This window comes from Oncorhynchus nerka, linkage group LG28, assembly GCF_034236695.1.
Source record: "Oncorhynchus nerka isolate Pitt River linkage group LG28, Oner_Uvic_2.0, whole genome shotgun sequence".
Taxonomy (NCBI): Eukaryota; Metazoa; Chordata; class Actinopteri; order Salmoniformes; family Salmonidae; genus Oncorhynchus; species Oncorhynchus nerka.
In genome coordinates, this window is record NC_088423.1 from 30,202,544 (window position 1) to 30,214,098 (window position 11,555).

The window sequence follows — 11,555 nt, forward strand, 5'->3', positions numbered from 1 at the left end:
GTGTGTGTGTGTGTGTGTGTGTGTGTGTGTGTGTGTGTGTGTGTGTGTGTGTGTGTGTGTGTGTGTGTGTGTGAGAGACAACCATGGCCATATGATATCCCAACTTAAGTTACACCACCCAATAGAACGTTTCCCTGAGCATTTCTATGTATAATGTATTGCTTCACGTAAAGTTCCTTAAAACGTCTTAATGCAGTATCAACAGTATTTATTCTATAGACATCCATAGAAGCAGACTCATGTTCAAACACTGCACATGATTAGGTACAGTGTGAAGCAAGGTTGAGAGGGTCAGCCAGTGCAGTACTATTTTACAGCTGTAGGCTTTACGTCTCTGAGGTGGTCCTAGTCCAGAAGTACACCAGAGTCATGTGTGTGCGCCTATGTGTGTGCACGTGTGTGTGTGCTTGCGTGTGAGCGTGCGTATTGTGTCTGTGCGTGCGTGTGTGTCTGTGTGTGTGTGTGCGTGCATATGTGCATGTGTGTCTGTTTTGTGTGCGTGCGTGTGAGCGTGTGTATTGTGTGTGTGTGTGCGTGTGTGTGTGTGTGTGTGTGTGTGTGTGTGTGTGTGTGTGTGTGTGTGTGTGTGTGTGTGTGTGTGTGTGTGTGTGTGTGTGTGTGTGAGAACCTGAAGACCAAGAGGATCTAAACTAAAGGCTCCCCAGGTTCAGATTTATCAAGCATGGAATTATCTTTGACCAGATCAAGCCTGTTTGAAGAACAGGATTAGTCCACTGTTTTAAATCACTCCTCTTTCATCTCTTCCCCCCGAGCACAATCGCTTCTGACTGAACGGTGTAGAACAGTGGTGTCAAACTCATTCCATGGAGGGCCGAGTGTCTGCTGTGTTTTTATTTACTTGTGTCCAATTAAGACCTTGACAACCACATGAGGGGAGTTCCTAACTAATCAGTGACCTTAATTGATCAATCAAGTACAAGGAAGAAGTGAAAACCCGTAAACACTCAGCCCTCAATGGAATGAGTTTGACACATGTTGTGTAGATGGTGTCACAGGTGTACCTGACGGTTGAGGTGTTAAACTGCTAAACGTGTTCGGTTGGGTCAGCTGCTGTGTGGGGTTTTCATTCCTCCCACAGTTCCACTTCCACAGGCAGTGTGCTGTCAGCAGGGCTGTGTTAATTAGGCACCAAACGGAAGAAAGCGGACTGAAACAAACAGGGACTACCTGTTTTTTTCCAATAAGAAAGGATCATTTTCATTTTCGGTTGCAAAACGTTTGAATACATTGTCCGCTGCATACCCTGACAACACAACCCATTTACACAATTTCCCACTGAGTGCCCTAATAAACACAATCCAGACCTTGTACTGGACCTCCATAACAATGATGGTGACTCTGAGGGCCAAATCTTAACTTCAGATCAGCGAGTGTAACTGAGCCATTCCCTTAAAATCATGTATTTATGTCAATGGACACGCATTTCGCTACACTCACAACAACATCTGCTAAATATGTGTATGTGACAAATACAATTAGATTTGATGGGAGACTTGCACAAACATTCTCGTTATATGCCTTAGTGATTAGAGAGTTGCTCTGCAGAGCAGGCCACCCCCTAGTTTGATCCAGCCAACAGGCTGAGTTTTTGATCATTATTTCATAAATAAGATGTCAACAATGTGTTTCCTTGACACTTTATTGGCTAGAAAGACGAGGGTACAGAAATGAACTGCCTCTACTCTCGAAGGGGCTTTTAATCTCGTCTTTCAAGTCTCATCTCATCTGTAGGGCCCCGTCGGGCCCCTAGAGGCCCCTGGGTCTGCCTGCCATGCGCTACTATCTGCCCCCGGCCCTGGCACCCTCTTTAGGCTACCACAGGTGGGGTGGTGGGTGGGTATCCACCCTGGCAAGCATTTGTTTATCATACCCACTTGTTGTGGGCACAATACTTGAACTAACTTGTATTGAGGGAACAGTGTGAATCTGTGCAAAGCCTTTTCCCAAAGCCCTTTTGAAGGCGAAGGTCCATTGAGTCAGTGGAGGAGGAGAGGGGATTAAGCAGCTCGGCAGTGGCGCATTTCCGAGAGGGCTGATTAGCTCGACGCTCATTGTTAAATCGAGCAAAGGAAGGCCCTAGAGGAGAGAAAGGATCCAAATAGGTGAGCCGAGGAGGCCGAGGGGGCCCAGGAATGAAACAGCCAGCAGGAAGCCACTGGCGAGCCCCCGGCGAAGGAAGGCAACACCACCAAGTTTTCCCAACAGTTTTTGTCCCAACTCACCACTCACTCCTAAGGAGGGGCAGCGTGAAAAAGGAGATTAGCATACAAAATTAGAGGCGGGGTGGTTGATTTTTAAAGATTTTTAAGGGCGACTTGTTTTGCTTCTTCGTGTTTCCCCCCCATCATGCACTCTGTCTGGACAAAGTTAATTAAACTAGTATTAAACTGTAAAGAAAGTTCTGAGTTCCAGGGCGTTAGGAGAGGCTCTTAGAGGATTAGACGGACGAGGGGCAGAAAGAAAGGGGAGGTATTTGTCAAGGCGAAAGGCGTGAAGGACGGAAGAGTATAATGAAAAGTTTTCTCTTGTTGTTACTTTGGCCCGAGGGTTATCGGATCCCCAAGTGAACAATAAAAAGAGCCTCAGGTTGTGTTGTACCACTGCTGAACATTGGTGTTTTATATGTCACACGGCGGGAATATAGGAAAGAATCGTGCATTCCATATCAACACTTCTGAAATTCATTCAACACTTCTGAAATGAATGGATGTGAAATGTGAAACGGGTGATTGGCATGCTCAATAAATTCATATAATAGGGGAGTTGTAGATTATACTTCTTTAATTACAAACGTTTTATAGAAAATAATAACAACCATGAAAGCAACTATGAATAAATCAAAAACTAAGGAAAAAACTGTGCAATAAATAAACAATATACCGAACAAAGTGCTTCATTTTATTTACAATTAAATACATCCTCAAGGTAAGGCTGGGCTGGGGAGAGCAGGGCTGGGCTGGGGAGAGCAGGGCTGGGCTGGGGAGAGCAGGGCTGGGCAGGGCAGGGCAGGGCAGGGCAGGGCAGGGGATTGGACGAGAGGAACACACCCCAAAGTCTCTTCTTGTTTTTCAAACCTATAATCTGAATATCTGTTGTGATACATGCTTGAACAAACTACTGGGATGCTTCGATCTCAGGCACTGTCACATGTAGAGAGAGCTTGGTCATGACAATAAATAAGATGTTGTTGAGGTTTACCGTTGACGGATCATTAAGGAAGAGTTGTTCAAGATATCAGGTATGAAGGAGATTATTGAGTGTGGCCGTATGTAAGATGCTTTAAACGCCCAATCACTTATAATAATATATATAATTGGGGGAAAAAGTGTTTTTTTTTCATCATTTTAAATATATGTATACCCTTTATTCCATCAGTTCTACACAACTAATAGTTTCCCTCTATTTTTTCTCATGTAGTTTTATCAACATGTTTTTTACCACACATTTTCTACCCCACTATTAAACATTTGATTGGGATAACAACAATACTTGACTTATTCAATAAATTATTTTCCAATGAAGTCTTTTGAATACAAGCAGAAAGCTTGTTGTAAAAACATTTGAGAGGGTCTGTGAAAATCATCTTGTGAGAAGACAAGGCGTATGGCAGTGATGATGATGGTGAGGAAGATGGATGCAGCTCAGTGCTTCTTCCTCAGCCTCAGGTTCTTCTTACGGCTCCCAGCACTCTCGTTCTTCCCCCTCTGCCCCCCCTTCTTCACACAGAAGTACTTGGTCACCGTCTTACGGCACTGCTCACACTTCACCGCACAGCACCAGTGGAACTTACAATTGCAACTCGACACCAACTCCGCCTTCCTCTCCTCCACGGCTAAACCGCACTCCCCACACAGCCTCTTGCAGCTCCGCTTCTCCCACTTGTTTAGGTTCTTGCCCTTCTTCAGGCATTCTCTGCCCTCCGTGCCAGGCAGACCCAGAGTACGGTTCTCCAAACAGTAATCTGGGGAGTCCTCTAGGTGGACCAGTTCTTTACGAGAGAAGGAGCTGAAAGTCTCTGCGATGGCCCCTCGACTGGCTGCACTGTTCCCGGCTCCCCGGAGCAGGTCCACCTTGAATTAATAAATGAATTAACATTATGTGAAGTGCCTTTAAAGTGCCTATAAACAATATTGTTTAATATAAACAATAAATAATATATACCTTCAGGGCTCGGTGGTACTTCTCCTTCAAGTAGTTTCCCACCTCCCGGAACTCTGGTAGCTGTAACCAGCAGGTCTGTGTGGTGCAGGACCCGGAGACGCCATGGCACTTACATGTCTTCTGCATGGTTCCTTTCACCGCCTGGGAGGGAGAGGAGAGGGGAGGAGTGGAGGGAGAGGAGAGGAGTGGAGGGAGAAGAGAGGAGTGGAGGGAGAGGAGAGGGGAGGAGTGGAGGGAGAGGAGAGGAGTGGAGGGAGAGGAGAGGAGGGAGGGAGAGGGGAGGAGTGGAGGGAGAGGAGAGGAGTGGAGGGAGAGGAGAGGAGAGGGGAGGAGGGAGAGGAGAGGAGAGGAGTGGAGGGAGAGGAGAGGAGATGGGAGGAGTGGAGGGAGAGGAGAGGGGAGGAGTGGAGGGAGAGGAGAGGGGAGGAGTGGAGGGAGAGGAGAGGAGTGGAGTGAGAGGAGAGGAGAGGGGAGGAGTGGAGGGAGAGGAGAGAGGAGGAGAGGAGGAGTGGAGGGAGAGGAGGGAGAGGAGAGGAGTGGAGTGAGAGGAGAGGGGAGGAGTGGAGGGAGAGGAGAGGGGAGGAGTGGAGGGAGAGGAGAGAAGTGGAGTGAGAGGAGAGGGGAGGAGTGGGGGGAGAGGAGAGGAGTGGAGAGAGGGAGGGAGTGAGACTTAAGCTTTATTCTACAGTCTGATTCACCTGGAAAATGGTAATTATAATAACCTGAACATTACATCAAGTAAATACTCTGTCAACTCCAGAAATAATCTATTGTTGTCATATAATTATTATGTAGAATTTGTTCTTAACTGACTTGCCTAGTTAAATAAAGGTTAAATAAAATAAATGTAAGCACTAGGCAAATACCAACTGAAACAGGAGTATAGAAAAATAAATCATTAAAGAGACTTATTTTTAAAGCACAACTGAACACACTGATTCAGCATGTTTCTCTGTTGCTCATCACTGTAAGAAACAATATTTCAGTCTTGGGGTGTGGTTCGATGTGCCAGTTACTGATGTTTTTGTCGCCCATGAGATGCCATAGGAGCAAAGCCAGTATTACTTTCTCAAAATAGTCTGAATGAATCTAAGATAACTTGCACAATTTTACATCTAGCTAAGGTATTTGGTGCAGTATTTCTCAAGTAAAAAAACTGTGCAACCTGTTGTCTTATGTGAACATGTCTGTCTCACTGTATCTGTGTTCTGCGGTAGGATTGGATAGAGTGCAATCACTGCAGCTGTGTATCACTTGTTAGTGGGAAAGTAAGCATTGTGAAATGAAAGCCCAACCCTCAAGTAAGTCATGACGAACTCATTTACAAAACTTTGCTTCTAACTAATATCGTTTTCTATCAGAGAAGTTGTTTATTGCCATCAGTTGCGCTTTAAAGCAGCAACATGCAGATGAGAAGTTCATTTATTTGGTCTCAGGAAATCAGTTTTGTATGTGTGTGTGGCTGAGCATGGTTTTGTTTCAAAGAATCAGTTGTGTAATGTGAAGACCATTGGCTCTTGATTGATGTGTTGTCAAATGAACCCATTGTACGCTCAAGCCTTCCCACTTGACAAAAAGAGGATGAATTCACTGAGGGGAGAAAGGATAGGTTCAAGGTTCATGCTCAAGTTTTTGTCAGCTTTTGTGATCCCCCTCAATATTTCCTGACTTCACCCCGACACATATGTTAACAGATGTTGGTTCAAAAGGAACGTTTCTTTACGGGGAGGGGAAGAGCTTCCTCGCGAGGTGAGGGCCAAATCAAAGTTTCACATCGAGACACTGACTGTGTCCCTCCTGGAGTGAGAGGAGTATTTATTTAGCAAGGCCATTGTCAACATGTTTTCTGCCATGAGAAGAACCAATGAAGAGACTATGGGGAGTCTATTGAGTGTCAAAATGAAGAAGGGGTGAGTTTTTCTTTTTTTCTCTGGTATTTTTTTTGTTACAATGATGCTCCAGGTGCCATGGGGTTCGGAGGGGCAGCGAGGGCCCAACAGGAGGGCTCCTAGGCGGGATAAACAAAGACCACTCCATTCTCTCGCCTGTGGTCCTTCATCCCTGACTATGGACTCCTCAGGGGCCACACAAAGACCAACAGAATAAATGTTGGATGCTTATTGCAAGAATGAAACTAAAAACGTATTTAAAGAGAGCAGACAGGCATAATACTGGCCCCCGTCTGCAGTGTGTGGAACCATGGGATACTCTAATTAAGAAGTAGCACCAGTGATCCTGAGATCTTGCAACTCAAGTCTTGTCATAATAAAGGACATTCAGTAACTGGTAAATAGGCCCTTCTGGTACAGCGAACACACTGTGGTTATTGGAGGACGAGTGGCACCTCACTTATGGGGACGTGAAAGGGGACGCTTGGGTGGTACGCTTGCTGTAAGCTGTAATTCTCACTGGGCAGGTTGAGAAATAAAAAAATGATTCAAAAGGTACTTTACATTGAGCAGTCGGTCGGTTGGGGGGCCGAGTGGGAAACGCAAATATCAGACAGGCCATCTGGCCCTCCAGCTTGAACTATAAGAGCTCCCCCCTATGGCAATCTCACTGATTTAATCTCAAAGTGATCTAGAGTTCAGAACACCCTGAAAGCCAAGCTCTATATCTATCTGGAATTATGATAATATTTCACTATATCATCAAAGTTTTGTACAGTGCTGAGGGATAGCTCACCCCTTGCAGCACCAATGTGTTGCCTAGCACTCGCCTGCCGATTTGCACCAGAATGGCCGTCACACAGCAGATCACCACACAGCAACTATCAATCTGGAAAGCTGAGGAGTACAGTATTTCCTTGTGTGTCCTTATTCACAGATGTTTTAGGGGACGTATGGGTACTGTTTTTATGGATGCCTTACTGTATGTGTCACAGTCAGGGAACATAGAGAATATAGTAAATAATGGTAAGAGTAAAAAGTACAATATAAAGTAAATACTGTACCTTGCGTCCAGCCTCGTTGTTGTGAAGGTTCATGGCGGCCCGTGCGTCCTGGCCTGTCTCCAGCGCGTCAACAAACTGCTTGGAGATGGCCTCACCGAACCCCACATTGTCACTGCAGCCCCCCCACTGCCAACCTGTACCCCCTGTAAACATAACCCAACCATCAGTTCACTGCAGCAGCCCCCCACCCTCCTACCCACTGGGGACACAAGCAGGAGTTTGTCTGTACGAGAGGGTGGCTCACCATTTGTGACGGAAATACCTGGAAGGGAATTATTTCCGAAGTACTTGAAAAGACCATTTAAATGTTGTTTTGCCTACAACCGAATCCCATCACATGACTACAACACAGTATGTACATCAGCTGTTTAATCTATGCGTGTCTTGCAGTGATCTGTGTGTGGATTTTTAAAAATCTTCTCTTACCCCGCTGTCCATTCCTGGTGTCATCACAGCCACAGTTGTCAAAGTCCCCCAGACTGCAGTTCCTTGTCAGAGTGTACATGACTCCTGCTGAACTGATGGCATGGACAAACGCTGTCTCCCTGTTCGCTGTGGAAAAAACAGGTGATATATTATTATATTATAGTAGCAATGATTACTGAACTGATGTCAAGGACAAGCGCTGTCGCTCTGTTTGCTTTGGGTGAGAGAGACATTTTAAAATGCACTCAGGAATGCCTTCTGTACTCAGGAATGCATTCCTCTGAATAGGTCATTCCTCTCCTCTAGCCTGTGACCCTAACCCTTATCTTTAGAGTGGGGCTTCTATTTCAACGCCTCTCACTCCACAGTATCCTTTATCTCCTATCTCTCCTGGTAATTAACACATTGCCTCTAATTGCCATTGGGGTGCCATGTTTTTACAAGGCCCCTGAGCAGGGTCCCGTCGATGGGAGGCTCAGTAGGATGTTGTGAATTGGATTAGTAGTGTTTGTTTTGGCCAGTGTGACCGTGGGGTTGCTGTTGTATTGGGTGAGGGAACCGTAGTGGCCGTGGGGTTGCTGTTGTATTGGGTGAGGGAACCGTAGTGGCCGTGGGGTTGCTGTTGTATTGGGTGAGGGAACCGTAGTGGCCGTGGGGTTGCTGTTGTATTGGGTGAGGGAACCGTAGTGGCCGTGGGGTTGCTGTTGTATTGGGTGAGGGAACCGTAGTGGCCGTGGGGTTGCTGTTGTATTGGGTGAGGGAACCGTAGTGGCCGTGGGGTTGCTGTTGTATTGGGTGAGGGAACCGTAGTGGCCGTGGGGTTGCTGTTGTATTGGGTGAGGGAACCGTAGTGACCGTGGGGTTGTTGTTGTATTGGGTGAGGGAACCGTAGTGGCCGTGGGGTTGCTGTAACGATCCTTTTGACTGATGAATCTCCTGACTAAACAAACAAACAAACGCCATCTCACTTTCTAGAAAGAGTTCTTCCTCCTTGACCTGGATGGGCCTATCTGTGACTTAAAGCTGGTCTGTTATTAAAGGGCAAATCAAATTATTCCCTAGTCAGCATATAGTGCACTACTTTTGACCATATAGTGCCCTAGATTTGGTCTGGTCAACAATAGTGCACTATATGGAGAATAGTGTCATTTAGGCAGAAAAAGATGGAGTCATTTGGGCAGCACAACAGAAGTTCCCAAATTCTCCAAACTTTCTAATTGAGATTCCAAAGTTCCAAAGTGGAATTCAGAATTCCAATGGAGCCTGGGTCATTGGCTCTTACCGCTGCGGAGGCTTCTGTGTGTGGACAGCTGCAGGGCTCTCTCAGGGCAGTTCCATCGGTCCCAGGCAAACTGGTATTTGCACTCCTCGATGCCGCTCTGCGCCCCGGCTGCTACGCTGCTGGAGTAAATCAGGTAAGCCTGGAGAAACACAGAGGAGTATATCATCATGGCATATGTGATGGTACAATATACTAAAAACTGAATAGGTTCAATCATGAAAAGCAACTAATTCTAGAGACATTTAGTTCTATAACCCCAAAATTCCTAGTGTATTAACTGAGTTTTTGTTGTAACAATACTAATAAACATTAGCTTCGGTTAGCAACAGAAATTGACCAAAAAAGTCTTAATACAATATTAATTCAACCTTTTGAACATGATTCACAACCCCTGAGTGAGTTAAGAATCCCAAGCCCTATTCTTTACATGTTCACCATGTCCACTTGGCTTGTTCGCCCAGCTCTCTGGTCCTTGTTGAGACTGTGTGAATGATATGTCTCAAGTGGCCTGTTGAGAGACTGAGCCACCACCTCTCTGCTTCTCACTGGGGTCTGGTGGGATAATGATGACCACCCACCACAGCACAGCACATGCCAGCACCGCCTTTCCTGCCTCTACTGCCTCTGGTTTATTCCCACTCAACACAGAGAGATCTCTACTGCCTTTCCTGCCTCTAATTTAGCTCAACAACCAACGGACCTCTACTGCCTCCATTGTCTCTATACCACAGGTGGCTGGTGGCACCTTAATTGGGGAGGAGAGCTTATAGTAATGGCTGGAACAAAATGAAGGGAACGGTATACCATTCCAGTCACTCCATTCCAGACATTATTATGAGCTCTCATCCCTTCACCAACAGCCTCCTGTGCGATACACACTCAATCCTGGGACCTCTTGTGCCTCTACTGCCTCCATTGCCTCTCATGGGTAAAATTGGAATTGGAATTTCAGTTAACTTCTTAAATTGACTGAAAAATTAATTAAATTGACCAAAACCCTTTCCAGGTCCTCTCCTGCCACTGCCTCTATACACACTGAACCCAATAACTCTCCACCTCTACTACCAAAACCCATGGACATTCAAAGCTTCTTAGCCTCAGTAAGGTCAAGTGCATTAGATACAAATAAGGAGTGAACCCAAAAGGCCAGCATAACCCTGTGAAGTTATACTCTTGCTGTTGTTATAACAAATAAATGATGAAAATGCATATGTATATGAACCATAAACTCTCATTGTGGAGAAAATTAGATGCTGTCTATAGATAGAAACAGAGAGGGAGAAAGAGAGTAACGTAACGCAATAATGTCTTCGAAGTGAGGTTTTGTAAGAGATCCTCACAGGGTGGTTTTTGCTCTCTTTTTAGGGAGGGAAGGAGGGAAGGGAAAGGGGATCTGGGCAGAAGATCAAAAGAATGTTGGCTTACCTTAGGTCCAGTCATCAGGAAATTATTCACTGACCTGGAAGAGGAGACAGCTTATTAACTCTGGGAATTAAGTGTCCTTCAGCAAGGGCAGGAATTCCACAGCTCCCTCACTTAACATCTCTCATTAGGTATCTTTAATAGCATTGAATAATATGGTACTAAAGCATCATTATCTATTTTAAATAACGCAGTACTAAAACATATAATAACATGGTTCTAAACCATATCATTCCTATAAATCCTTGTCTCCCAAATGAATTAAACCCTGGCCTGCTGATCAGTAACCATGGTGTTAAAGTGACATTTCTGGGTAGGATATATCCAAAAGACCTAAACAAAAACAAAAAAAATCCTCAGTAGACAGTAGAAAATAGACTGAGATGAAAGTAGATGAATGAGTAATAAACATTACAAGAATTACAGGACAATATTGAATTATCATTATTTAATACTTTTCCATCTGTAGATTCTCATAAAGGAACATCAAAAAGCCTAATTGGTAAACCATTTGGTAAACCATTTTCAAACTTAAACTAACTTTTTTATTTGATTAGTAAATAGAAAAACCTTTCACCATCAAAATCATTGAATTATTTCTCTATTCCAAAAAGCCTATGTACAATACTTAATTAACAACCTTCCTATCACATCCATTGCTTTGGATGGATGAGGCAATAACAAAGAGTCCAAAATAGTTTAAACTCACCAGCTGAAGCAGGACCTTGTCATGTGAGTCATCAAAATGAAGATATAGTAACAGACCTCCAAATGCATGAACATCCTGACAGAAGAGATGAGAGAGAATAGAGGGATGGCATGCACATTCAGCAGCTCTCTAAATGAGGATAGATGATATAGTAAGAGCTACTACCCTACATACATCCACAACCCCAATCAACACTGGCTGTATATGCTAAGATACTCATGTGGGACTCGCTAGAGGGGGGCTCTGAAATGGACCCACTCTCATCCCAACAAGAGATTATCTACTTAATTAAAGATTTTCCCCGTTTTACTCCCTCGACCAATCAGAAGGAGCGCACCGAGGAGAGATTGAAATGATCAAAAGGGCACCCTGGGCCTCGCGCAGACAAATAGCAACCAGGGAAGAGTCGGCCCGAACTCTCTCTCCATGCCCGCGGCCTTCTGAAGGATTCAGGATAAAGTGAATTCATATTAAACCGGCTGAAATCGACTCATCTGGCGGAGTTTGCACCCTGAAAAGTTCATTTACTCACCATCTTGAAAGAGTTTGATACAGCGGCCGGTAACTGATAGGCTAACAGT

General features: G+C 44.9%; 1 protein-coding gene across 1 annotated transcript; it reads right to left on the bottom strand.

Annotated features, from left to right (window-relative positions):
* Positions 1 to 2,792: 2,792 nt before the first annotated feature.
* On the bottom strand, positions 2,793 to 11,048 carry wnt8b (wingless-type MMTV integration site family, member 8b). The gene is made up of 7 exons (XM_029639702.2): positions 10,975 to 11,048; positions 10,269 to 10,302; positions 8,844 to 8,982; positions 7,562 to 7,687; positions 7,136 to 7,278; positions 4,183 to 4,323; positions 2,793 to 4,091 (listed from the first exon to the last, which is right to left on the bottom strand). Exons 1-7 carry the CDS (start codon positions 11,046 to 11,048, stop codon positions 3,663 to 3,665), a joined length of 1,086 nt encoding a protein of 361 aa, XP_029495562.1. The 3' UTR covers positions 2,793 to 3,662.
* Positions 11,049 to 11,555: the final 507 nt, after the last annotated feature.